Source organism: Jaculus jaculus, chromosome 3 (assembly GCF_020740685.1).
Source record: "Jaculus jaculus isolate mJacJac1 chromosome 3, mJacJac1.mat.Y.cur, whole genome shotgun sequence".
NCBI lineage: Eukaryota > Metazoa > Chordata > Mammalia > Rodentia > Dipodidae > Jaculus > Jaculus jaculus.
In genome coordinates, this window is record NC_059104.1 from 123,513,027 (window position 1) to 123,540,639 (window position 27,613).

General features: G+C 39.2%; 1 protein-coding gene across 7 annotated transcripts in view; it reads right to left on the reverse strand.

The window, feature by feature from the left end:
* Positions 1 to 27,613, reverse strand: part of Fat3 (FAT atypical cadherin 3) — a 658,782-nt gene that overhangs the window by 98,170 nt on the left and 532,999 nt on the right. For all 7 annotated transcript variants that reach the window (XM_045144958.1, XM_045144957.1, XM_045144960.1 and 4 more), the window contains 3 exons: positions 18,402 to 18,677; positions 15,312 to 15,522; positions 1,199 to 5,272 (listed from right to left, as the gene is read on the reverse strand). In XM_045144958.1, the coding sequence (XP_045000893.1) occupies positions 1,199 to 5,272; positions 15,312 to 15,522; positions 18,402 to 18,677 (4,561 nt within the window). The remainder of the gene's footprint in view (positions 1 to 1,198; positions 5,273 to 15,311; positions 15,523 to 18,401; positions 18,678 to 27,613) is intronic.

Genomic DNA, 27,613 nt, shown 5'->3' on the forward strand with positions numbered 1-27,613 from the left:
TTGAACAGCTACTTGCTATTTGGGAAGATAGATAATGATTCTATGAAATCAGTGTTGTCAAAAAATATATTCCTTTATTGGGAATTGTAGTTTAGGATCTCTCAGCAAAAGGTCCAACTTTGACTTCTAATTTGCATATGTATGTGGCTGCATTTTTATGGTCAGGAGAAAGACACATATGAAGGTGGGCTCAAGTATTTGTTTTTCTTAGTATTAAATATATTATTAAAAGTATGAAGAGTACATCTAGTTTAAAAATCTATTTCCACTCAAAAGCTGTTGTCTTCATTTCTCTAATTAAAATATTTGCTCTGATTTTACTTTAAAATGATAAGAAGTGATACAAGGATTGGATGCCAACTTGTGTAATCATGTTAAAGGCAAATCAATATATTTTAGACTAAGCCCGAGTTAAGGACCAATGATTGAAAAGCAAATTTCCTCAGCTATCTTACTCAGACCCAAATTTTGTCACTTTCAGTTTCTCATCACATATTCAGGCCGCCTGTCATCTCCTATTTTTCTCTTTTCTTTTTGGTATGTTTGTGTGAATGCGTGCATGTGTAGATTGGCTATCACACTCGACTAGAATGACTAGTGGTACATGCATGTGCCGATTTTGACACATAGTATGCAGAAGGTATAGGTCAGAAGTAGTCGAGTACCATTTTCCCCCCTAAGATAGTCTCTTGCTTATTCCTGAATTCTACCTGTCTCTCAAACAGACCTTCTTGCTCTGTGCTGCTCCTCTGCTACTGCCCACCCAGTGCTACAGTTACAGGCATGTATGGCCATGTCTGGATTTTCATATGGGTTGTAGGGATTGAACTCTGTTCCTCATGTTTAAGCAGCTAGCACTCTTATTTTATTTTTAATTATTTTTATTTATTCATTTATTTGTGAGGAGAGAAAGAAGGAGAATGAGAGAGAGAGGGGGGGGGGATGAGAGAAAATGGGCATGCCAGGGCCTCCAGCCACTGCAAACGAACTCAAGACACATGTACCACCTTGTGCATCTGGCTTATGTGGGTCCTTAGGATTCAAACCAGGGTCCTTCGGCTTTGTAGGTAAGTGCCTTAACCACTAATTCATCTCTCCAGCCCAAGTACACTTATTCATTGAGCCATCTTCCCAGACCGTCTTAGAGATTTCTTATTTTGCAAAGCACATGATGGAAACTGTGGGTGTTGAGACTTACCTGTAATATGGTAGCTCACTTGGCGATTCATGTCAGAAGTGTCTTTGTCCCACGTGCTAAGAACAGCTACCACCTCCCCTGGTGGGTCGCTCTCCTTCACGTTTCCTCGGTATACCTCATGGGCAAAGATGGGTGCATTGTCATTTATATCTGTCACCTTAACAGAGACCAGAGCTGTGGAAGAAAGAGACAAAGCTTCTCCAAGGTCAGAGGCCACCACAGAGAAGGAAAAGGTAGGATCTGTCTCATGGTCCAGGTCCTTCAAGGTACTAATCCAGCCTGTGTTGCTGTCAATATTGAATACTTCCAGCACCTTTTGTAGGTGAGAGTCTGAATGCAGTGAGTAAGTGACTTGCCCATTGGCTCCCCAGTCCATGTCAACAGCTCTCACCTGGGTGAGTTTGGTTCCAACAGGCATCCCTTCCATTATGATGGTCTCATAGCTTGATGTTTCAAAGACTGGCTTGTTATCATTCAGGTCCAATACCTTGATGTCTACATCCACAGTAAATACAATGTCTACCTTGTCCAGGGGTATAGTAGCTGCTACTTTGAAGTGGAAAGATGGGTTAACTTCATGATCCAGGCGCTTGTCAAGTTTGATAGTGCCTGCTTCTTGATCTATGATGAAAATGCCCTCTTTGTTATTCTCTGGCCATTCTCCATTAACTGTGCTAAAACGGACATTCTGACTGGGCAAAATCTTCAGGGTATCCACTGTGCTTCCAATGGCTGTGTCTTCTGCAATGGTATAGGAATACTGAGACTGGGTGAATGAAGGCAAGGATGTTTCTGGGGGCAAGACATGGATATAGACAGGAATGAGGGAGTGCTTCACTGGGATACCCCCATCTACTGCTTTGACAAAGAATGACAGCACTGTGTTTCTCAGCTGGTTAAAATTGCCCTTTGTGACCATCCAGCCATTATCAGGATCAATTTCCAGAAGGTCAGCCACTGAGACAGATGCCTCACTATAGAGTGAATAAGTGATCCTGGAATTTGCCCCATCATCTGGATCCATGGCTTGAACTTGAGTGACCAGGTGGCCCCTTCCAACATCTGCTCTGACACTGGCTCTATATTCCACTGTCATGAACTGAGGAGCATTGTCATTTTCATCCACCACAATCACCCTCACAGTGCAGAAGGTTGTCCTTCCTCCTCCATCAAGGGCCCTCAAATAAATACTAATATCTCCTTCCAGAGGGTTTTCCCGGTCAAGTCTTTCTGTCGTGATGACCTGACCATTGTTGTCAATAAGGAACCTATCCTTGGCGAAGTCATTGATGATGGTGTAAGTGATCTGCCCATATGCTCCTGGGTCCCCATCTGTGGCTCGGACATGAAGAACTTTTGTGCCAGCAGCTGCATTCTCTCTCACCTCAGCTACATATGTGCTTTGTGAAAAGGCAGGGCTGTACAAATTAGCCCCAAGGACCCTGATGTGCACCTGTGCAGTGCTGGTGAACAACCCATCAGAAACAGACACATTGAGACTATACAGAGGCTCCATGCGCTGTTTCCGGTGACCAGACAGTGTGATGACTCCACTCTTGCTGTCCATCAGAAAGCTTGTCCGGTCATTCCCAGATAAAATGCTGTATTCTAGCTGGTCAAAGTCAGAGCTGTCTGCATCTGAGGCTTGGACACAGGTGACAAAATGACCCCGTGGGGCTAATTCACTCACATAGGACTCATAAATGAGCTGATTGAAGACTGGAGGGTTGTCATTTACGTCAGAAATGTGAATCTGCACCAAAACTTCGCTGCTCAGTGATGGGAAGCCATTGTCTGTTGCTCTCACTTTCAGGGTGCAGTGTTGTACTGACTCATGATCAAGCATTCTTGCTGTCAGGATTAAGCCACTTGAGCTGTCTATGTGAAAATAATCTGTGCTGTTGTAAGTATCCTGGACAATCTGATAATGTACCATTTTATTGTTTTCTGAGTCTGCATCAGTGGAAACAACTTGTAGAACGGGTGTCCCAATGAGAGACGCTTCAGATAATGTTGTATTGTAAGTGGGCTGATCAAAAACAGGAGGGTTGTCATTTACATCATCAACTATCAGGTCCACAGTGACTTCAGCCCTGGCACCAGTAAGAGCATCACTGGCTCTTACAGTCAATTTGTAAATAGATGCAACTTCATAATCCAAAGGACTAACAACTTTTAGGATCCCAGTGTCAAAGTCAATATTAAACTGTTTAAAGGGGTCCCCATCAATGATGAGATATATGATGCCCTGGCCTTCTGGACTGGTGGCATTGATGCTTAAAATGGGGGTGTCAATTCTGATGTCTTCATTGATAGATGCTGTATAAAAAGGCTTGTCAAATACAGGCATGGCTTTGTTGACAATAGTGATGGGAAGTTCTATGGATGTGGACAAGGAGGGTTTTCCACCATCCTTAGCTAGGATGGTGACACCATACTCAATGTTGGATAAGTCAGAGTTGAATGCTTCTTTTAAAATAACATTACCTGAATTGGGGTTAATTTCAAAGTGGCCATAGTCATCCTGTAAGACATAGGTCACTTCTCCATTTGCACCTTTGTCCTTGTCGATGGCTGTCACCTGGTATATGAGAGTACCAGGCTCAGCATCAACTTGCACAGCAGCATAGTAAGGGAGGCCAACAAAGAATGGGGAGTTGTCATTTACATCTTCAATATTAACCTTGACCACCACTCTCGCTACCCGCAAATGGTCCAGCTCACGGCTGGCTTCTACCACCAGCTCATATAATTCCTGTTCCTCACGGTCAAAGGGTACTCCAGTGGTCTGAATAACTCCTGAGGTAGACTTTATCTTGAATTTATTTCCTGGGTTTAAGATGCTATATCTTAAGGGCTCATTAAGGCGGTTTCCAACTGCATTGACAATAGCAACTTTGGTTATATTAGTATTATTCTCTGAGATTGAAGTAGAGTAAAAGCTTTGTGTAAAGTAGAGACCACTGTCCATGGCTTCTTTCACCACGATAGTAACCATGGATGTGCTGTAGAACTTTCCATCGGACACTTTAACTATCAGCATGTAGTGATCTTTGGAGAGGTTATTGTTTTTAATGGTAAGTACCCCAGTATTTGAGTCCATTAAGAAATGATCTGAGCTGCCATCCATGAGGCTGAATGTCAGCTCAGGGGGCACCTCAGAGTCAGGATCCATGGCACTAACTTTCAGAATCTCCACTCCAACATAGGTGGGGAGAAGTAAGACAGTATCAAACACAGCCTGAGTAAAAACTGGTGGATTATCGTTCACATCTGTCACCTCAATGTTGACTTCAACAGGGCTCTCTGCAGTCAGCTGGGGCCTGCCACTGTCTCTCACATGCACATGGAAATGGAAGTGAGCAATGATTTCGTGGTCCAGGTTGGCAATTGTTCTGATTGCACCTGTACTGGAGTCCACTGTGAAGAACTTCTTGGCTGTGGGCTCAACAATCTGATATACCAGCAACGCATTCTGGTTGCTGTCAGCATCAGTGGCTCGAATAACCAATGGGCTATTATCCAAACTCCTGACAAGGCTGTTGACAGGAGCAGCTTCACTCAGGCTACCTGAGTATTGAGAAAAGAGAAACACAGGTGCATTATCATTTTCATCAACAATTTGGATATTGACTGTGGCATTGGAAGCCATGCCTGCCATGTTAGTGGCCTGAATGATGAGCTGATAAGAGGAAGTGCACTCATAATCCAGAGCTCTTCGAGTGGTGATGACTCCAGAATATGGATTTATGGTAAAGACCCCATCAGTGTTCCCATCTTTGACTTCATAAATGAGGGTGGACTGGCTGATGGCTGAGAGTAGAATGACTGATGTTCCAATGTCAACATTTTCATTTATTTCAGCTTGGTAGTCTTTGTGAGTGAACTTGGGGTGGGAATTGTCAGACATGGTGACAGAAATGCGTACGATTGTGGTGGCAGACATTGGTGGAGATCCTTGGTCTGTGACTTTGACAGATAGGACAAATTGGCCCATGGTTGTCATGTCTGGCTCTTTGGCAACAGTGATGATGCCCAAAACTGGTTCAATCTTAAATGTGTTTCCAGTGTTCCCTAAAATACAGAAATCAACAAGGAAATGAGTCACAAGAGAGTCATTAGGAGACTTTGTGAAGACTAATTCTTCATGTAATGGTACTTCATACTTCAATGTGGCCAATGATGAACAATTATTTATATGTACTACTTATCATCCTGCAAAAAGAGAGAATTTATTCTATGGAGTATCAAAAAGTAAGTATAATGAGTTCTAGCAAAATTATGAACTGTAGGTTTGGAGAGATGGTTCAGGGGTAAAGTGTGCTTTCTGACTAGGCATGAGGGTCAGAGGGTATCTTAGACTGCCCAAGTTCAAAGCTTAAGAATGGTATAAATACCTGAGCATGGCCACACATATCTATCAGTTCTATGGAGAGTGGAAAATGGAGAATTGTCAGAGCTTGTGAACAACAAGCACGAGAATCAGTAAGAGACTTTCTTTTGGAAAAACAGATAGGCCCTGGATCCTCAACTCCAAGATCCCCTGATTTTGAGGGTGTGTATGCAGAGTGAATTCTCCACCTGCCAGTTCCCTGGTCCCAGTTCCCATGATATTGGCTTGGGGCTGCATGGACCCCATGAACTTGCTGTGGCAGCAGGCCCCTTGCTCCACCTTCCTGACTGAATAGCCTCTGGGTCCTCATTCCTGGATCCTCTGCTCTGGAGGTTGTGTACATGGAGTGAGTAGGCCAGGGCTCCTAGTGCCCCACCTTCCAGTTCTCCAGGTATCTTTGATGTATCTGCAGTTTCCACAATCTGTGCATCTTGAGTCAAAACCTCACCATATACCAATCTGGTTCACATTTAAAATAGAACACCAACTGAAGATAATACAAAGAGAAATACTTGCTTCCTACTCAGTAGAATAAAATGTTTCCCTTATATGGGAAGAGCACAATGCAAGAAAACCAACAAAAGTCAGAAAACTGAGAGATCTCACCAAAAAAACCTAGTATTGCAATGGAAGCCTCCAATAAAATCATGGAGAAAACAATAGAAATTGAATCCCCAAATGATAGCACAATAAAAAATATGACCCTGATAAAAAATTTTGCTGAACTGGAAGCAAGTCATCAAGAAACCAATCATGCCATTAATGAAATTGAGCATAATCATTTCTTAGAGCACTCAGGTTTTGTCACTAGGTTTAACATAATTGAAGAAAATGTTAGAAGCCGCAAAAGATATATAAATTAATTGAAGGTGAGTCAACAAATGGAAGATCTCAATAACCAGCTGATTAAGCTTCATGAAGACTTGATCAAGTGAAAAAATTAATTTCAGGAAGCATCAAGGAAATGAGACATTGAACTCAAATCATGCCTCAAAAAATAAATGGAAAAAAATAAAAATAAAAATGAGATGGACATGATGCATGATGTAAAATAACACAACAGAAAACAAAATTTAAATCGAACTTATAAAAACCTCTCTAGAACTCCTCACTAACAGAGTGTGGAAGACAGAACCTCTGAGCTGGAAGACAAGACAGAAGGAATTGACCAGGAGACCAAAATATTTGCTAAGTTCAAAATAATCATGTAAACAGAATATGAGGGAACTATGGGATACCCTAAAATGACCAAGTATCCAGATCATGGGTATAACAGAGGAAAGGAAATCTAGGCCAGAGGCATAGAGAATAGATTCAATCAAATTATTGATGAAAACTTTCCCAATATCTCAAAAGAGAGGCCCATCCAGATATAAGAAGCCCACAGAACACCAAACAGACAGGACCAAAGAAGAAATTTTCCAAGGCACATCATGTAAAAACTCTCAACAATGAAAACAAAGAGAGTGATAAAAGCAGCCAGAGTGAAAAAACCCACTACATACAAAGGCAATCCCATCAGAATTACCTCACATTTCTCAGGGGAAACACTGAATGGCTTGGAATGGAATGTTTCAATGACTAAAAATTTATGGCTTACAACCCAAGCTATTGTACCCAGTGAAAGTATCCCTCATAATATATGGTAAATGGAAAACTTTCCATGAAAAAGTTAACTCTATGATTATATGAACACAAAGTCAAACCTACAGAGACTACTTCAGGGAATACTCCACACAGAAGTGTCAAACAACCAATCTCAAGAGCCTATAAGAAGAAGATCACAATAACCAAAAGTATACCAGGCTCAAAAAAGTACAAAACACAAGAACACCGAACCACATAAAGTACCCATCAAGGCAGGTACCAAAACAACCTCACAGCTATAACCTTAAACATTAATGTTCTTAACCCCCCTCCCCCCCCCCCCCCGGCCATCCAAAGATACAAGTTAGCAGGGTAGATCAGAAAAATGGACCCTTATATCTTTTTTCTTCAAGAAATACACCTCAACACTTAAGATAGACACCTCCTGAGGGTGAAAGGATGGAAATTGATATTCCAAGCAAATGGAAATAAGAAACAAGCAGGTGTTGCTACATTAATAGCTGATAAAATAGACTTCATACCAAAAGTAATCAAAAAGGTCAAAGAAGATCATGTTTTACTCATCAAAGGAATGGTTCAACATGATGACATCACAACCCTAAATCTATATGTGCCAAACACAGGTGCTCCACAGTTTATAAAACAAAACCTATGCTGAGCGGGGTGGTACATGCCTTTAATCCCAGCACTTGGGAGGCAGAGATAGGAGGATCACTGTGAGTTTGAGGCCACCCTGAGACTACAGAGTGAATTCCAGGTCACGTTGAACTAGAGTGAGACCCTACCTTCCTCAAAATACCAAAAACAACAAAAACCAAAAACCAAAAACCAAAAACCCTACTTAGCAAAAAAACAATAATAAATATCAACTCCATCATAGTCAGAGTCTTCAATGTTCTACTAACATCAATAGGCAGATCATCTGAGCAAAAAATCAACAGGGAAATAATAGAGCTCAACAACACCATAGATCAACTAGACCTAACATACATCTACAGAACTTTCCACCCCATTTCCATTCTTCTCAGCAGTCCATGGGACTCTCTCCAAAATCAACCATATATTAGGCCATAAAACAATGCCTCCATAAATTCAGGAAAATTAAAGTAACTTCCTGCATCATATAAGATCACAATGCTTTAAAGTTAGAAATTAACAAGAGATAAATTAGGAATTCCACCAGCTTCTGGAGACTGAAAAGCACATGTTTAATCTATTAATGGGTTGTGGAAGAAATCAAAAGAATTGTAAAATTCCTAGAATTGAATGATAATGAAAACACAACTTACCAAAACCTATGGGACACAATGAAGGTAGTCCTCAGGGCAAAGTTCATAGTGCTAAATGCTTTCATAACAAAGACAGAGATATCCCAAATTAATAACCTAACTTTCCACCTATAGGCATTGAAAAAACCAAAGGAATCTAACCCTAAGAGCTCCAGACTTGAGAAGATGGAAAGACCTCCCATGTTCTTTTTAATTTTTTTTGTTCATTTTTTATTTATTTATTTGAAAGCGACAGACATAGAGAGAAAGACAGATAGAGGGAGAGAGAGAGAATGGGCGCGCCAGGGCTTCCAGCCACTGCAAACGAACTCCAGACGCATGTGCCCCCTTGTGCATCTGGCTAACGTGGGACCTGGGGAACCGAGCCTTGAACCGGGGTCCTTAGGCTTCACAGGCAAGCGCTTAACTGCTAAGCCATCTCTCCAGCCCATCTCCCATGTTCTTTGATAGGTAGATGTAATGTTAATATTGTGAAAATGACAATTCTACTAAAAGTACTATGCAGATTTAATGCAATACCAATAAATAAAATTTCCAGTATCATTCTTCACAGAGACAGAAAAAAAAAGATCTCAGTATTCATATGGAATGACAGCAGGCCTTGGGTATCCAAAAATATTTTCAGCAAAAGAAACATTTCTGGAGGTATCACCATATCTGATCGATATATGTAAGTAGAAGAACAGATTAATGTGGGCAGAAAGGGCTAAGGGAGGTTACGGGAAGAGACTGAGTTAAAGAAAAGTGTGGGAGGGCTAATTAAAATCTAAGAGAGTATGAATAAGTCATATGAAAACCTACTGTTTTGGACAATAGCATACCCAGAAGCCATAGGTTTTTGCTAGAAAACTTTCATTGCCAATTATGGGATACATTCCAGAAGTTGTTGGCCAGGGAGGACCCTGATACTCTAGAAACATTACAAACCATTGCTGGGGCTCTTGGTTTCCCACTAGAAATGTATGGTAAGACCCTATTGCTGAAGACTGACAGAAAGCTGTAAAAAGGTACACTGCATACAGTTCCATGGGAGAGAGAGAAATCACTGGTGGAGATAAACAACAGTGGACTTTGCAAGCCTCAAATTTGGCCAGTCAGGTTAAATGAGCCAATGGGTGCTATAATAGCATGTCTGTAATGGTGGAAACCAACTATTCTCTAATAGGACTGGAGGTGTCCTCTACAGGGGGGAATACACAACTGATACTGCAAACCTATTAAGGCAGAAGTCATGAGCCCTAGGGGTATAACACTTACTGGTGTCTGGCTAAATGTATATACTATGCTCACCAAACTGCCTGGTAAGCACTTCTCTTAATATTCATGCCCATATATTAATGCTATATTCATTTTTTGTTAGAGAAGCTTCTCTTTTCAGATGGCAATGACCTGTAGGACAACTCAAAGGCACCACGGTGCTGAGAAGAAGTGGTAGAAGAGTGTTTAGCACTGAAACATCTTTATTACACCTTCTAAGGCTCAGGGTAGATTGTGGAAGAGGTGGCAGAGAGAATGTACGAGCCAAAGGAAGGGTAGGACTGCTTACAATGCACTCTTCCAGACAGAAAATGGCCTGAGTATCCATGACCTTGTAGTGCTTGACACTACCTACACAGTTGATCATAATAGAAGGAAAAGATGATGACATCAAAATGAAAGGGCCTGATTGAGATGGGAAGGGGATATTATGGAAAATGGAGTTGCAAGGGGAATGTGGCAGGGGGAGGGAATTACCAGGGTTTATTATCTATAATTATGGAAGCTATCAGTAAAAAAAACGTGTGGCGGCAGAGGTAGTTGGATCTCTGTGAGTTTGAAGTCAGCTTGAGACTACATAGTGAATTCCAGGTCAGTCTGGCCTAATCAAAAAAACCAAAAAAATTAAAATAAAATAAATATGAATAAATAAAAAATACAAATAAATCTATGTGACAAAGTCATAGTAACAAAAACAGCACAGTACTGGCATGAAAACAAAATATAGATCAATTGAACAGAATTGAAAACCCAGACCTTAGGTCAAATAACTACAGCTACTTGATCTATGAAAAAGGTGCCAATAATGTAGACTGGAGAAAAGACATCATCTTCAACAAATGGTTCTGGACAAATTGGATGACCATAAGTAGACAAATGAAGCTAGACTCACTCATCTCACCATACACAAAAACAAAGTCTAAATAGATTAAAGAACTTAATATACGACCTGAAACTTTTCTCCTACTGGAAGAAAAAATAGGAGGAATTCTTCATGATACAAGAGTGGGGAAAGACTTCCTGAACAAAACCCCAGTAGCTAGGGAATTAAACAATCATTCAACCTATGAGATCTCATGAAGTTAAAAACCTTTTGCACAGAGAAACATACCATAAGCAGAGCCAATAGATTACCCACTGAATGGGAGAAAAATCTTCTCCAGCTATACCACTGTCAGAAACCTAATATCTAGAACCTACAGAGAACTAAAAAAAAGAGACATAAGAGAAACTAAACAAGGGCTGGAGAGATGGCTTAGTGGTTAAGCACTTGCCTGTGAAGCCTAAGGACCCCTGTTCAAGGCTCGGTTCCCCAGGTCCCACATTAGCCAGATGCACAAGGGGGCCCACGTATCTGGAGTTCATTTGCAGAGGCTGGAAGCCCTGGCGCGCCCATTCTCTCTCTCTCCCTCTATCTGTCTTTCTCTCTGTGTCTGTCGCTCTCAAATAAATAAATAAATAATTAAAAAAAAAACCTAAACAATAAAAAGTGCAAAGAACATAATCCAAAACTGGGGCAGAAAATTGGGAACCAGATCATAATCCTATGGTGACAAAGATTATGCTCTCCAGTATCAAGCTATCACTAGTCTTTAACTAAAAGAGGGATTATATACATCAAATTCTCCATAAATTAATATTTTTTATCACATTTACACTATTCTGACTTCATTTTCCATTGGAGAATCTTTTCTTCTCCTCCAGAAGATAGGGAGATCTGAGGAGATACCTATCTCACTTCAGCCATGCCTCAGCTGAAACCACAGAAGAATTGGGGAGATGAGAAAGAGTGCTACTTCCATGCTGAACCTGATACCCAGCACCAGGGTGAAGGAGACAGACTCTGAGGACACTCAATACCTACCAAAGCAGAGATCCAGAAGCTCCTATGAGCTCACCACTGAAATAGAATTAAAACACACCTACCATGGCTCAGCAAATTTTGCAGAAGAGGTGGTGGAAAAATTATAAGGGCCACAGGTTGAGACATCATGCCCAGAGTCATTCCCTCCCACCCCAAAAGAAAAACTGACTGCTGCTCCCATAATACATAACCTACAATCCCATGGGGAATGCCGGCAACCCCACTGAGGAGTTTCCTCAGCAGAATGTGGGGCAGAGATGAGGGAAAAGAAGATACTAACACATAATGTATCCATTCAAAATATGTTGTTAATTATAATAATATTAAAAAAAAACAGGTGGATGAGTGGTGCAGGAAGACACTTGACATTTTCCTTTGGCTGCTTTAGGAGGGCTCATGGGGCGCTGCAGGTGAGCATGTAGGGTGCCATGTTGGCATATACATATACCACAACACCACAACACACACACACACAGGTTCGAGGATGCAACTACAGCACTAGGTTAATATGAGTTGGGAAATAATAGAGCTTACAGGAAAGAATTTCTCCTGACAACTTGTAGGATTTCCTCCTTCCTAAACTTGTGAGAAGAGGGACAGCTTAGGTTGGCATCTACCATTGCCACTGGTTTACAAATATACATATACATATGTTTGTGTGTGTGTGCACAGGTACACATGTGTGTGACAGCACTTGTGTGTCTATATGGAAGCCAAAGGACAACATTTGGTAGTGTTCATCATGAATATTGTCCACCTTGTTTTTAAGACAGGGCCTTTCATTGGTCTGGAATGTGTCACATAGGCTAGACTGTTTACCCAGCAAGCCCCAGGGATCTATATGCCTGCCTTTGCCTTCTCAGTATTGGGATTTCAGGTACATGCCAAATGCCTAACATTTTTACATAGATTTTAAGGATCAAACTCAGATTCTCATGGCTATAAGACAAGCACTTTAGCCACTGAGACATCTACCCAGCCAGCTTTCACATTTTCAGTGAATAGCAACATGGACTTGAGTGTGATTCTATGGTTAAAGCCAGCATCTACTTCATCCAAGAAGTTTTATCTTCAAGTGATGTAGGGATAGGCCATCTTAGATGGATACTAACAGAGCATTCTTTCTATGTTCATCGATGTCCAAACCAATAACATTTCATAGCTAGAATGAAATTAAGGCAGCTTATGACCTCAAATTAACCTACATTCTGAACCTTCCTGTTCCAGCACTGCAGACCTACTTCTTACAACTTTCCAGGTTGCTCTGTTCACATTTCATGCCCAAAGTTGGCTTTCCTACTTTTTCTGTCTTCAGCATACTGAGTCCTACTCCTGGAATCTACTTCCTACTTATTCACTTCTTTTTTTCTAAAATCTTTGGAAGTTAATCTATGATTGTTTTCTTGGAGTCTATATCACCCTGTAGATTTGTAGCAATTGACCTAAAGCTGTGTTCTTTTACTTGTCATTTATTTGTTGCATGGCACTATGCCTCCCACAAAGAAGGGGTCTCAATAATTACTTGTTGAATGATTGAGAGGAAAGGCCAACATGAACACAATTTTTAATGCATTTTGGAATACAATATGTCCCCCTCCGTATCAATTTCTACTTTGTTGTTTTGAAGCCAGCATCAGCACCAAATATAGAACAGAACTAAATATAAGACCTAAGCCTCTGCCCTCAGATTTTGCCTCAGTCCTTCAGGCTAAAATAAAAAGCTTCAATAGTTACATTAGAGGTCAGGCAAGAAATGGAAAATTTATAGCTCACCAGTAGACAGTGTAAAATATGGCTTATCTGAGGTTTGTGAGAAAAATTCAATAAAATGTAACCTTTTATACAGCCACCTGTCACTTGCTTCAGTGTGCTGAAGCTTCTGAGTGCTGTTGCTTTCCATCACCAGGAGCTTGTTCAGTGAAGACCAGTCCAGACTCCAGGAAGGTCGTGTGTGTGTGTGTGTGTGTGTGTGTGTGTATTTGGAAGGAGTTGAATGGCACTAAGAGTTTTGTTCTGGTCACTGTAATTCTCATATGCATACAATAACAGGTAAAGGTTAGTTTTGAGATATCAGTCATTCCTGTGTCTTTTCAAGAAATTCAGATTTCCTGTATTAAAAAAATGTTTTAAGTAAATAGTTTTTATTGTTTGTTTTAGTCAATTGTGAAAACGAATGATCAAGCTCACCCCATAGTCATGGCAGTAAAACCATGAGTGAAGTGCTTACAGGTGGATATAAGTCACAGTATCTCTGGGAAACTCCAAATTCATTGTAAGTAAAAGTGAAAGTAAATGTAAGTGTAGGTGTAAAGTTTCATATTCCAATGACTAAATTTGTATGAGATAATATATATGACTAAATGAATGAATACAGGGAAAATGAAGAAAGACAAGATTAGATGTAGCCTTAGGAAGAAAAAATTGTTAAATTAGATGGTATTTTCTGTGATGCTGTTTAAATATTAAGTTTTTTAAGGTTTCTCATTTTATTTGTGGAACCAAAAGATCAAAGACTACTTAATGAAACAATAATATTCAGTGATAAGTAAGAAATGTAAAATAACATTTCTAGGTATTGGCCAGGCTTTAGGTTGAAAGAAACCTCCTGGAAATGTAGGGAAGAACTGGGGGAAAGCTTGTGAGGCATCTAGCTTTGGTGGACCAACACCTTGTCTTTTTGCTCCTTTGTATGGAATTATCACTTTTCATTTAAAATGTGGGTGCCTAATACAGGAAGTCCTTTTAGATTGTCATTCAATGCAAGGGCTTTTATAGAACACTATTAGTGTCTTTAAAAAGAAACTAATTTCTAGCCCTAAACTGTCCTCTTACACCCTTATTATTTTAATTTAGCTACTCACAAAACTATTCCACACTGAAAAGAGGCTTTCTATTGCTGGCATGAAAAGAGATCACATTTGGCATTACACATGATAGACATAATGTTGCAGAACGTTTGGAAATGTGTGGCTCAAATATTCAAAAGACACTGCAGGGGAAGGAAGATAGAGCAGATACAGGATTTTTGTCATGTTTACATCCACAGTACCATTTCTTGCTTGCATATTCATCTTTGTCATAAATGTTTTCTGGTTTATCTGTGTTCCAACTGTCAGTATCCAATGGTCTTGTCATATATAAGCTACACTGCTTTCTTTTAAGTCTCAAATTTAACCCAAGTATCTGTCTGGCTATCTGCTGGATAAGCAATCAGTTGAGAACCTTTGTCTACCAACTGCTCTGCATAAATTACCTCCAGCAAAGAGCAGAGTGTTTGTGCTAATGGTGGGTAAATAGGGGTTCCTGGACAACACTTCTATGGGAAAATAGGCAAAAATATGTGGGATTTAATCCACAGCAGAGCCCAGCAGCCCTGTGTTGATGGGGGCTTTAGTTATTTCAGTTTGAGGCCATATTTTGTTGGCTTATGGATCCTGGCCACTGAAGTTATTACACATTTTTTATCTCTTATCCAGTTTAGTGAAATCCAAGAATGAATACAGTGAAGGAAACTCCTTCTTTTCAATATTGAAATGCCAACAACTTTATAAATCATTACCACACACATAGGTTGGGTTGCTACATAAAAAAAAAAAAAAAAAGTTCCAGTGATGACAATCTGGATTTTACATGATGAAATGTACCTCTGAGGAGGGAATGCCATGTATTATGTTGAAGTTTGTACAGTGTCACAACTCTCACCTGCTTCTATGGTATATATGAGCTCTGCATTTTCCCCTTTGTCTTTGTCCAGAGCCGTCACATGTAGAACAGCTGATCCCAGAGCAGCCGACTCAAACACAGATGCTTCATACAGTGGGTTGGTGAAATAGGGACTGTGGTCATTAGCATCCTCCACATTCACAATGACTCGGGCCAAATTTCTTCGATAAGGAAACTCCTGATCTCTGACCTTTAAGCAAAATACAAGAAGCAGTATGACTAAAATCTTAAACTTGTCAAGAACTCCCATGGCCATGTCTGTTGTGAAAACAAACAGCACGCAAGATGCTAACTCAGATCTGTGTACCTACTAGGAACTCAGTAAATGGTGATATTACCAACAGAGAAACTAATTGACAGCAATCCAAGGGCAGGGGTGACATCATTTTTATTGTCCACCATAGTATATGCTCAATATGATATTTGGATATCACAAGCACAGTCTTCTTCTCTGGGTCCCCTCACATATTCCTGTTCCCCTTATTATGAGTTCAGAAGGTGATCATGAAATGGTGGGTGGTTCTACAAAGTGAAATTAATGAATACAGTGCTGGCATTATATTCAAGAAACTTAGTCAAATTGGAGATATAAGCAAGTATATAGATCCGTGTGATACCCAGTGGTAAGTGCCAGCATGAGATATATTAGAAATTCCCTTGAGTAAGTAGGAAGAGAGACTTTACCTACACGTCAACTTCCTGGAAGATTTAATAAGAAAAGCTAGAAGGAGCAAAATGGTGGCATTGGTAGCACATGGCGCTACCAGGCAAGCTGTGATATGTGCAAAGGCCCCATGCTGAGACAGCCCTGACCACTGGCAAGATGCATTTGATTGAGAGAATCAATGTGATTTTACCAAAAAAAAATTGTCCAGTCATTTAAAATTTCCCTTGTATTGCCTATGGCAGAAATATCAATAACTATTCTTAACTAGATGGCTCTGTTATTTAATGTAGTGCTAATCAAATGAGTACCCTTGGCTTGTTCAACCTTAGACTGCATAACTTCAGAGCTATGTGAAGAAATTAGACAATACACTGACAAAAAGCCATCAAAAAGAAGGGGTTTTCATGACTAGGTCTTAGAAGGTATGAGCAGGGCTGGAGAGATGGCTTAACGGTTAAGCGCTTGCCTGTGAAGCCTAAGGACCCCAGTTCGAGGCTCGATTCCCCAGGACCCACATTATCCAGACGCACAAGGGGGCACACACATCTGGAGTTCATTTGCAGTGGCTGGAAGCCCTGGCATGTCTATTATCTCTTCCTCTCTGCCTGCTTCTCTCTCTGTCTGTCGTTCTCAAATAAATAAGAATAAACAAAAAGATACTTTACTAAAAGAAGGCATGAGGGCTGGAGAGATGGCTTAGCGGTTAAGCGCTTGCCTGTGAAGCCTAAGGACCCCGGTTCGAGGCTCGGTTCCCCAGGTCCCACATTAGCCAGATGCACAAGGGGGCGCACGTGTCTGGAGTTCGTTTGCAGGGCTGGAAGCCCTGGCGCGCCCATTCCCTCCCTCTCCCTCTATCTGTCTTTCTCTCTGTGTCTGTCGCACTCAAATAAATAAATAAATAAATAAAAATTTTTAAAAAAAAAAAAAAAAAAAAAAAAGAAGGCATGAGCAAAAGAACTAAAATGTCTTAGCTTGGAGAAAGGCAGCCAAAAGGAGTTATTTGCTCTTATTACTAATTGAAATGTAGAAGGTGACCAAACTGAACTCTGAGTTTATCGAAGAAAGGATGAACGGACATGATCTGAAGAACTGTGATAATAGAGTTAGTCACAGCACAAAGATTCCTGCCCTTGAAGGAAAACACATGTGAAATCAACACAGCAAGCGTGATAATGATGAATGCCTGTAGACTGGTCAGCCACACCCAAGGATCAAGCTGAATTCTCTCTGGGAATTCTTGAAGTCCAAGTCATTTTCAATTAACTGGTAGTCCCAAGCATGCAGGGACTTTGTTTCTTGTACTTCAGGATTGCATATGACAGAAACTGATAAATAAACAATTTGTTCTTAACTACATTGTTCTGTTATTATTTAATGTAGAGCTAATCAAATGTGTACTCTTGGATCATTCAACTTTAGACTGCATAACTTAGAACAGTGCTTGGTGCACAGTGTGTTTTGTTAATGAAAGTGTAAATATATGAGGGCCAAAATGATGTAGCAGGTGGCTTCTGTCCCTGGAGTCGTATTGGAAACCATAGCCACAAGCATAATACTCAAGTTGTCCCTTGCCCACGGTGGCCTCCAATGAAGAGACAGTAGCACTTAGTAGTGAATATCACTTTTGACTACTGGAAGGTCACAGGGTTGGGGTATGTTAAATCCAAACAGTGCACAGTGTTATGTGACACCTATCCTGGTCTCAAGGAATAAAAGGGGGCTCTGACAGACAGTGGTGAGCATTGCCCATGAGGTGCTTGGGTCATGAAAAGGACAGAGTATAGGTCATGAATTGCTCAAGGATGGTTATTATTAATATCTGTTCTCAATTTTGTGAATTATCCAAACCATACTTTAAAAGTAAAGTCAATGCTGCCACATATCTTAAGGAAAAATATTAATTGACTTAAAAGTCCCTGAAGGCTTAATGTGTCTTGAGAGCTCTTTTGTTTGCCAGTATCTCCCACAAGGTCTAACATCAGAATACTAAGCCGTAAATCAGGTCTCTGGATATTCCCAAGGACTGAGCATTGCACAGGTGGAATAAAGAGTGATCATTGTGATTAACTTCTCATGAAACTTCTTCAACTTTTCCACACAATTTTCTGGAATCAAGCCAACTCCAGAGCCTGGTAACATGGTTTGTTGACAAGGATGTTAATGCCATTTCTGGACAGACTACACCTATAGAATTCACGTAATATTTCAGATTGCCAAAAAACATGGAGCTGCTATCAAAAAATAGAAATTCTTTATTGAAATAAACAGGCAAAACACAATACAGTCTGACAGTGCAGAAACAAAACTCTTTCCTTATTATATGCTAAAGATTTAAGGACCTTGGATTTGTAAGGACTAGGACTAGTTAATGATTCTTTTATTAATTGGAAATTTATTCCTACCATGATGTTGAGAATGTGCTTGTCCTGGGCCTCATGGTCCAGCCTCTCAGCAGTATAGAGCACACCCGTGCTTGGATCTATCCGGAATTTCCTCATGCTGATGGAGTCAATGCTGCTGTGGACAGTATAGCTCAGCTTGTGCTTTTCGTCCCGGTCTGTGGCTTCAATCTGCAGGATCTCTGTATCTGGAAGCACGTCCTCAGAAATTGTCACATCGTAACTCGGCTGAGAGAATTCTGGGCCATTATCATTATTATCCAGTACTTTGATAAATACCTGCAGTTCAAAGAAAACGAGAGTGATGACTCAAGCTGACTCATTGCAAATAAATAAACACAATAAATCATGAAAAAGCTTTTCTCTCTTCCCATGTTCTTGCATCCTACTTTCTTGCAACTGTCTCAATATACAAGTCTTCCCCTTTGTTGTTTGGAAGCAAATGTCAGATATTATATAATTTTAGTTCATATCTTGAAACGGGGACTCTTAGAATAAACACAGGTATGCACATGGACAAACCAACTATAGCATTATTGCGTCAACCTTGAATAAACAGCAATTACTTAATGTTATTTAATTGACATTCATAGTTCTGTTCTTAAATACACACACACACAGACACACACACACACAGGGAGAGAGAGAGAGAGAGAATATACATATGTGTGTATATTTGTATTTATTTTTATCAAGAGTCAGCTATACAGATATGATCCAAACATTGCATTTGGTTGACATGTCCTTTAATGATATTTCTCTACCTCTTTGTATTTCATTGTGATATTCTGGTAACTATTTGTGTTGAGGAGAATAAGACATGATCTCTTTAGCTCCCAGTTTGAATTTTGATAACTGCATCTCTATGGTTGTGCTTGCTATGACCCTCTGTCCTTTGTATTGGTTATAAATTTATAGTTTGATTTAGGAGGTGTGATAAGATTCATGTTCAATTTCCTTTTCTTTTTCTTTTTTTTTTCTTTGACATGTATCTTTCCTGAGTGATAGTGTACTTCCTTCTGATAATACATGATACCTGGTTCTCCTTTTTATTCTGTTATACTTGCAGTCATTGATGGCCACTCATTAAGTAGGTAACATTAATCTGTGGAAAAAGTGCCAGTGTTCTAATTTTATGATTCATTCCTCATTTTTATGTGAGATAGTAAATTAGAATAGTGAAGTTCTCAACTATTTGGTTACTACTAGGCTAATATTTGGTAATGTCACATAGGAAAGATTAGATAGATCTTAATTCTTTCCTTTTTTCATTTCAAAATAAGATTTTGCTTCATTAGCTCAATTGAAAGGGACTGATGATGAATGCTTTCACATAGAATTATAACCTCACAAATTAATCACATATGACTCTTTCTATCATATTTACTGATACATAATCTTTCTGTGCCCAGAAGGATGCTCTTCAGGTTGGTTCTTGAGATTTTGTGACAAAACTGTAGTGCTTTTTGATTCCTTTTCCTCCTTCCCTGCCTTCCTTTCTCTTTATATCCTTCTCCCTCTCTTTCATCTCTCCTTTCCTTATTTTTTTTTTTTTTTGAGGTGCTGGAGATTGAACCTAGGGTCTTGTTATATAAGATAAATTCTTTGCTACTGAGCTGCATACCCAGAGAGCTCCTTTGCTTTCAGACAATTGCTATTCATATTTTTTCTAACATTGTCTTGAAAATTTTCTATCCCAGTCTTGAATTATCTATTTCTCTGAAAAGCCTTATATTCCTCATAGTTAGAAATACTAGTTGGAGATCACAATCTAATAGGAATTCTTGTTACTGGATTGACTATTATGTTTTTTAATTTGCTCATTGGATGGAGCTAGTAAATAATTTTGAAAAATAAATACCTCATGAATTCATAGTAATATTTCTAATTCAAAATTATGACATCAACGCTTTTTATTTAATATCATTGTTGTTACATTTGTTTCTCCTTTCTATGTGAAAGATCTCATGTAATAATTATGACCATAATTAATCATTATTTTATTTGAAATAAAGGCATAAAATACTTAGAATAAAAAGGCCTGTATTTCTGTTTTAGTTACACTATGATTATGTTTTTCTATTGAAAATTTTAATATTATATCTTATCTTTTTTGTCTTAGAATATCCCAATAAGAATATGAATCAGACTGATAAAATAATCCTTTTCCTCAACTGGATACATATTTATTATTTGCTCTCATTTAGTTACAAATTTTAACCTACCTTTTTTGTTATTTTGAGTAGGGAAAGATTTATTCCTTGCAGCAAATAAGGAGAGCATAGGAATTATTTTCAGAGCCATACCTTGCCAAACAAAGGAAGCATGGGGACTGTATTCTGAAAACCTAGATACATTCATGTAAGAGAGCACTTCAGTGGGCTGTAGATTTCTGAACGTGCTCATTCAAGTAGTATAACCTTGTGCATGATCAGGTTAAGCCCATTGCTTTAGAAGGAAAGATAGCAGACATATTTTGAGGAATGCTCAGCTCAGAAACTTATTTTTAACTTTTGAATTTTGTTTTCTAGTAAATGTAATGGTGTCAAAATCAAATTTGCTAAAAAGTATGTTCAATTAGGTTTGTCTTTTGTATTTTCCTACTTGATCTTATTCCTCCTCCTCCTACAGGTAATTTTTATTAAAACTCTTGTTTCTCATCTGTTTTGTTAATGTGGACTGTAATATAGTTTTTTCTACCATGCTGTTTCACTTAACACTACATTAACATTACAAAATGCAAATAACATAAAGTTCATATTGGTTCTCAACTGAAATGAGTTTTTTTTTTTCAGGGGTTATCTGGCATTAAAAGTGCTGGGAGAACATTTTCATGGTCTCAAATGGAGGGAGGGAAGTGAATGAAATCTAATGGTGTCAGCTAGGTTGCTAAAAATGTTGCAATTCATGGGACAGCCCTCCCCTCAAAAAACCCACAAAACTATCTGACCTATGTGTCCACTAGGTTGTTGCCAATAATCCACTCTGGATCCTGAAGATAAATCCTCAGTGGTACAGAGAAACACTTCTGATTGGTGTCATGGACTAATCTATTGCATTGCTAAAAATTTGTACCTTTTTGTTGCTTTTAGAAGATCCAAGACAGATACTTATGCCAACATCCTTAAATATCAAGTTTATCACCCCATATTGGTCCTTTTTTTTTACCAAAAGATAAGGTTTTTTTTTTTAATTTTTTTTTTTAATTTATTTACTTGAGAGCGACAGACACAGAGAGAAAGACAGATAGAGGAAGAGAGAGAGAATGGGCACGCCAGGGCTTCCAGCCTCTGCAAACGAACTCCAGACGCGTGTGCCCCCTTGTGCATCTGGCTAACGTGGGACCTGGGGAACCGACCCTCGAACCGGGGTCCTTAGGCTTCACAGGCAAGAGCTTAACCGCTAAGCCATCTCTCCAGCCCAAGATAAGGGTTTTTATAGTTTTGTTACCTATTTTTATATTTCTTCTTTTCAAAGACTTTATAATTGTGCATTCCCACAACAGTATATAATGAAGACTATCTCTTAAAGCCTTCTCAGTGTAATACAAGGTAAGAATTGGGTTTTTGCCAATCTACTAGATGAAAATGACATTCTGGTACAGTTTTAGTTTGCATTTTTCCCTGTTATTGTGATGTTGAGCATTTTTTCATTAACTTAAGATGCATTTGCATTACTTAAATTAAAAAAAAATTAATTTTTATTTATTTATTTGACAGCGACAGAGAGAGAAAGAGGCAGAGACCAAGAGAGAGGATGGGCGTGCCAGAGCTTCCAGCCACTGCAAACGAACTCCAGACGTGTACGCCCCCTTGTTCATTTGGCTAATGTGGGTCCTGGGGAATCAAGCCTCGAACTGGGGTCCTTAGGCTTCACGGGCAAGCACTTAACCACTAAGCCAACTCTCTAGCCCTACTTTTATACACACACACACACACACACACACACACACACACACACACACACACACATATAATTTGTGCAGTGATTGTCCTCTTGCCATGTATAAAGGAATTCCAGTCTTTTTCTTTTATTGTTTCTGGATGTAAAGTTACAATGTAGAATATTTTCTCTACTTTCAGATTTGAAAACATAGTTTTTTTTTTAAAATAGCATCTATATGCTTTCTTTTCTTTCAATTACATCTCTAATCCATTTAGATTTTTTCCCCAGAATAATATTTTAGAAAGGGATCCAATCTTATCTTTTTCCCCAAGTGGCTCTGTATTTATTTCAATGGAATATTTTCTAAGTAGAAGAGTCTAACTTTCCATTGGTTTGAGGAGCCACTTTTGTTTAACACTAAATTTACGTATGTAGTTGTTATATTTTTGGATTTCCTATTCTGCTCCATTGACTTATGTGTCTTTGCCTGTATCAGTATAAATCTGGTTTAATTGCAGGGGCTCTGTGATGCATTCTAGTGTTTGCAAAGTGATGCCCTCTGCTCCTTCTTCATGAGTTTCCCTGGCTATTATTGCTTATTGTTGCTCCTGACGAACTTAATAATCTATTCCACAGCACCCAACAGAAACGAGGCAATATTTTTAAGTGGAACTAAGCTGTAAGTACAGGTTAACTAAGGGAACACAGACTTCTTTACAGCACAGACTTCCTTTCCAACAATATAGTCTGCCAGGTTTTCATTTGCTCAAATCTACTGTTTTGTATTGCTGGGATATTTTAGTTGAACTCAAACATGTTTTGCCACTTCATTTTACCATATGCACTATTCTCAGTGGTTTTCTCCTTTTACTTTTTTCATGTTTCTGGATATGTATACTTGTTACTGATCTTTGTATGCTAAATTAATAACCTGTTATTTTACAAAACTTTCTAGCATTTTAAATCTTTTTTCCCAATTAAGTCTTTTTAGTCTTTCAGAAATATAGCTATGAAAACTGAAAATAGATGTATTACCTTTTCCTTTATTAGTCTTCTGACCAAAGTACTTTATTTTGCCTAATTGCATTATAACAAAATATTTTGTAGCGGTGGACAGAATAAAGTGATTGACACATTTTAGTCCTGACTAGCAGCAAAGCCCATGATGATCTTCCATAACATATTAATATTGTAGATTTGACTGCACTCTACAAAGTTATTTCAAATGAATGTAGCTAGAACATGGTCATTCTTACAATAGCTACATTTTTGCTCACTTTGGTTAATTTATGCTTTTCTGAATGTAATCATTTTGTGCCAGGGCAACTTGTCCTTGGGAGTAATACTAACATGGGTCAGGCTTTGTCCTATAGTTTGTGGTAGAAAAACAGTTGAGAAGTGTAGTAGGCTCTTGAGTATATTCTTAAAACTATAGTGTATTCTTTGAATGCCAATTATTTTCTTCAAAAAGTTCAAGTTAGTCAAGATGCTAAAATATTTGTGTTTGCAGAGGCAGTTAACAGATGAAGCAGCCTTTCTGGCCAGCAGTCTGCCCTGCCCGTCATGAAGTTTCCATGTTGATGTGTTCTTGAAAAGCTTGCTCTTGCTGCCTGCTTTGTCCTGATCCTCATCTACAGTCAGAACAAGTGTTCTTCTGTAAAAGACTTCCTTTTCCTCATTTGCCTTTTTGTTTCCCACAGTTGGGGCCATTTGTGAGCTCCTGAACCAACAAACAAAGTAAAGTAACTCTCAAAGATGTTGTATTCAAAATGGCAATTGAAATGCCTATGGAGGCACAATGGAATCAAAGCTGGAGGAAACCCCAATAGAGGAAGTCTCTTCAGAGCTGGTTTCAATACCGCCCACCACAAACACTTAGGGTTCATGCAGGCTCCTCTAAGCTAAGTCTGGGTAGATGCCAAGCTCAGCTTTGCAAAGGCCTGTGGTATGAGTCCACAGGGGTGAGTTGCAGGGCAAGAGCTCTGTCTTTTATTAGAACCAATTAAGTCCTAAATTATTGAAATTCTGTTCTGCCTCTGTTGGCATTTCTAAACCATATTTAAAACATCCTTTCCTGGGAGATGCTTCTTGCATTCTCCTCAAGCACACATACTTTTTTTTTTTTTTTTTTTTTGAGGTAGGGTCTCACTCTAGTTCAGGCTGACTTGGAATTTACTACATAGTCTCAGGGTGGCCTTGAACTCACGGTGATCCTCCTACCTCTGCTTCTCGACTGCTGGGATTAAAGGTATGTGCCACCATGCCTGGCATATATTTTGTTTTTGAATGTGCAAATGGAAAAATCCTATGACACTTTATGAGTACAAATCTGCATTATATCTTTTCCTCAGATTTTTTAACCCTTGATCATCAATAGAGAAAATGATAAAGGGTTGTTTCCAAAGTCAAAAGGCAAGGTCAAACTCAAATCCAGATCCTAAAGAGCCAATTCTGTATCATCTCATCATCTCATTTCCATGTACACTTAAATTACAGTACATATTAAGAATAAATGTACCTAACATATACATGAACAAACATATCTGGCCATGCCATGTCCTTTGTTGTAGAAAAATCCTAATTCGCAAAACAGGTAACTGACATAGGCACTCTCATTTCAGGAACATTACTTGTGGGATTATATAGAGTACAAAGTTCCCTGTTGCCCATGAAATTGGAATCCATTTTCAAAAATTGATTTCTCATAAGTTGGTCAGGCACAGATCTATTACTTGTAATGAAATTTTATCATTTTTTTTTTCTTTTCCTTTAACAGAGTATCTCATGGCAAGAGTCAGCTTTCCCCTTATCTCATTTATATGCACAAGAAAGGTTTGGACTGTTGACTTTTCCTACCTGCTAAGAGGCAAATGACATTAAGGTGAACAAAAGAAAATCCCTGAGGTGAAAGATGTCCTGGAGGGCCTGTGGATCCAGGAATCAGTGGTGTCAGGAGAGGGAAGGATAAGTGTTATCTCAATTTTCCAGGTGCTAACTTACTCTCCATTGGAGAATCTGCTTCTCTTTTCCAGATAGATGCAGATCCTATGAAGAGAGCTGCCCCAACATACCTCAAAAGGGGCCCAACTGAAACTAAGGTCAACTGGTGAAGTAAGCAAGGGTGATGTTTTCCTGTGAACCGGATACCAGCACAAAGGGGAAGGAGACCAACACAGAGAAAAATCAACTCCTACCAAATCAGAGAGTCAGAGCCTCAGAGGCCCCCAACACCTCAGCACTGAAGCAGACCAAAAATGAACCCAACATGGATCAGGGAAATTTTGCGGAAGAGGGGGTGGAAAGAATGTCAGAGTCACATGTTGGGTCATGAGTTGCAGAGACATTTATCATACCAATAACTGGGGGCTAACTCCACAATGCTCGACCCATTTTCATTAACAAGGAGGGTCTAATGGGAGGGGGTAGATCACAGATGAGCCTAAATAATGGTACCCAACTGCCTGTATTTACTGAAAAGAAAACTAATAAATTAAATTAAAAAAAAAGAAGGGGGGGGGGGGAGAGAGAGAGAGAGAGAGAGAGAGAGAGAGAGAGGGAGGGAGAGGGACTATACGTGGGAACATAGACCATACTTGAACATCAAGTGCCAAGTTAAATTTGTTACTCCTGATTCTGATAAGTTTTCCTTCCACTATATAAGATACTTTCCCTAATTGATCAAGTTGTATTTTGTGATTTTTTAAAAAAGAAATTAGTTGTGTATGTGTGTGTGTCTGTGCTTGTGTGTACACACTAGAATTTCTTGCTGCATCAAATGAATGACATATCCAGCTTTATGTGGGTGGCTGGGAGTTGGATCTCGACCAACAGACTTTGCAAGCAAGCACCTTTAATCCTAGAGCCATTTCTCTAGTCTTTAAATGGCATATTTTGTTTATATAGATATGAAGGGGAATATTCCCTGGAACACATGAGTTTGAGAAAGAAGGAGGCTTGCATATCTAAGTTGTATATACCTAGGTAGGGCACTTAACCAATCTGAGCTTCAATTTCTCACTGTAAAGTAAGTGCAATGATAACTTCTGATTTACCTATCCCAGCGTTACAGGGAAATGAATCTTCCCAATGAGCCATGTTAGTGAGGTTCTATTATGCAAGCATCAGGTGTGATATATTTCTGTGTATTTGTATCCAATGGTCCTTAAGCTATGATATACATTTATTTAAATTTCCTGTAGCTCATATTGGTTTGGCAGGCATGTAGAAAGTGCTATTAAAGTTCATAATATCTCATCCTTGGTGAAAAGTATGTCTTTAGGTGTGAAGTAAGGGTTATGAGGAGGTCAGGTATTTGGCTCTTTTCTAAGATACATAGCTGACTAGGAGACATTCTGGTGATCAGAGCTGGTTTAAAGTTCCTTAGGAAGCCAACCTAACAAATGTCTCTCATGTAGTACTGCCTTTGAGCAGATGTCAAAGATTTGAACTTGCCTTTCATTCAGCATGGTAAAATTGTTAAAAGTAAAATCTCTGTTAATCTGGCTGCATGGTCTGAGTCAATGTTCCATTCAAAGTAATTAACCTCGTGTTGCCTCTATTAATTTAAGTTGGAAGAGAGATGACATTTGTCAATGAATTTCCCATTTCTACCACAAAATGTCTCTACTAACTTAGATGATTAAATCAATACTTGCTGTTAGTACCTCATAGTTCTTTATACTAGAAGTCAAAGCCAACCTCAAGAGGTTGGCACAGATACATTGTTCTCTGAAAGCTCTTGGGGTGAATCTGCGCCAAATTCACTCAGGTTGTTGATTGCAAGACCAGGGCCACTGTTTCTTGTCTGCATCTCCAGCTCCTTAAGGCAATCTGCATATTCAAGCTAGTAATAATGTCTCAAATCATTCTCACACTTGGATTCTCTGGCTGTCCTTCTTACTGTCTTCCTTTTCACTCCCAATAGATAAAGTTAACTTCTATGACTCTTGTGAACAGATAATTTCTAAATGGAGGGTTAGGGGTCCTTTTCCTGTCTTAAGATTTACAACTTTAATATCGGTTCCAAAATCCCTTCTGGCTTGCCACATAACATCAAAATTTCCAAGATTAGGGTGTATAAATCCTAGAGAGGTTGGGGTGGCCCATTCTGCCTCTAACAAATAATAGCTGCTTCATGAAGTCATTGCAAAAGCTAAAGTGCTCCCGTCTTTGTCTTGTGGAAACTAGTTCAAGTAACTTCCTGTTAACCTTTCAACATGACACCACTAGTCTTTGGTGGAATCATAGGAGGTGACAGTAATGCCCTAATCCTGACTATTTCTGTAAAGTATTCTGGCTCCTGTCTCTAACAAATGATACTGAAAAACCAC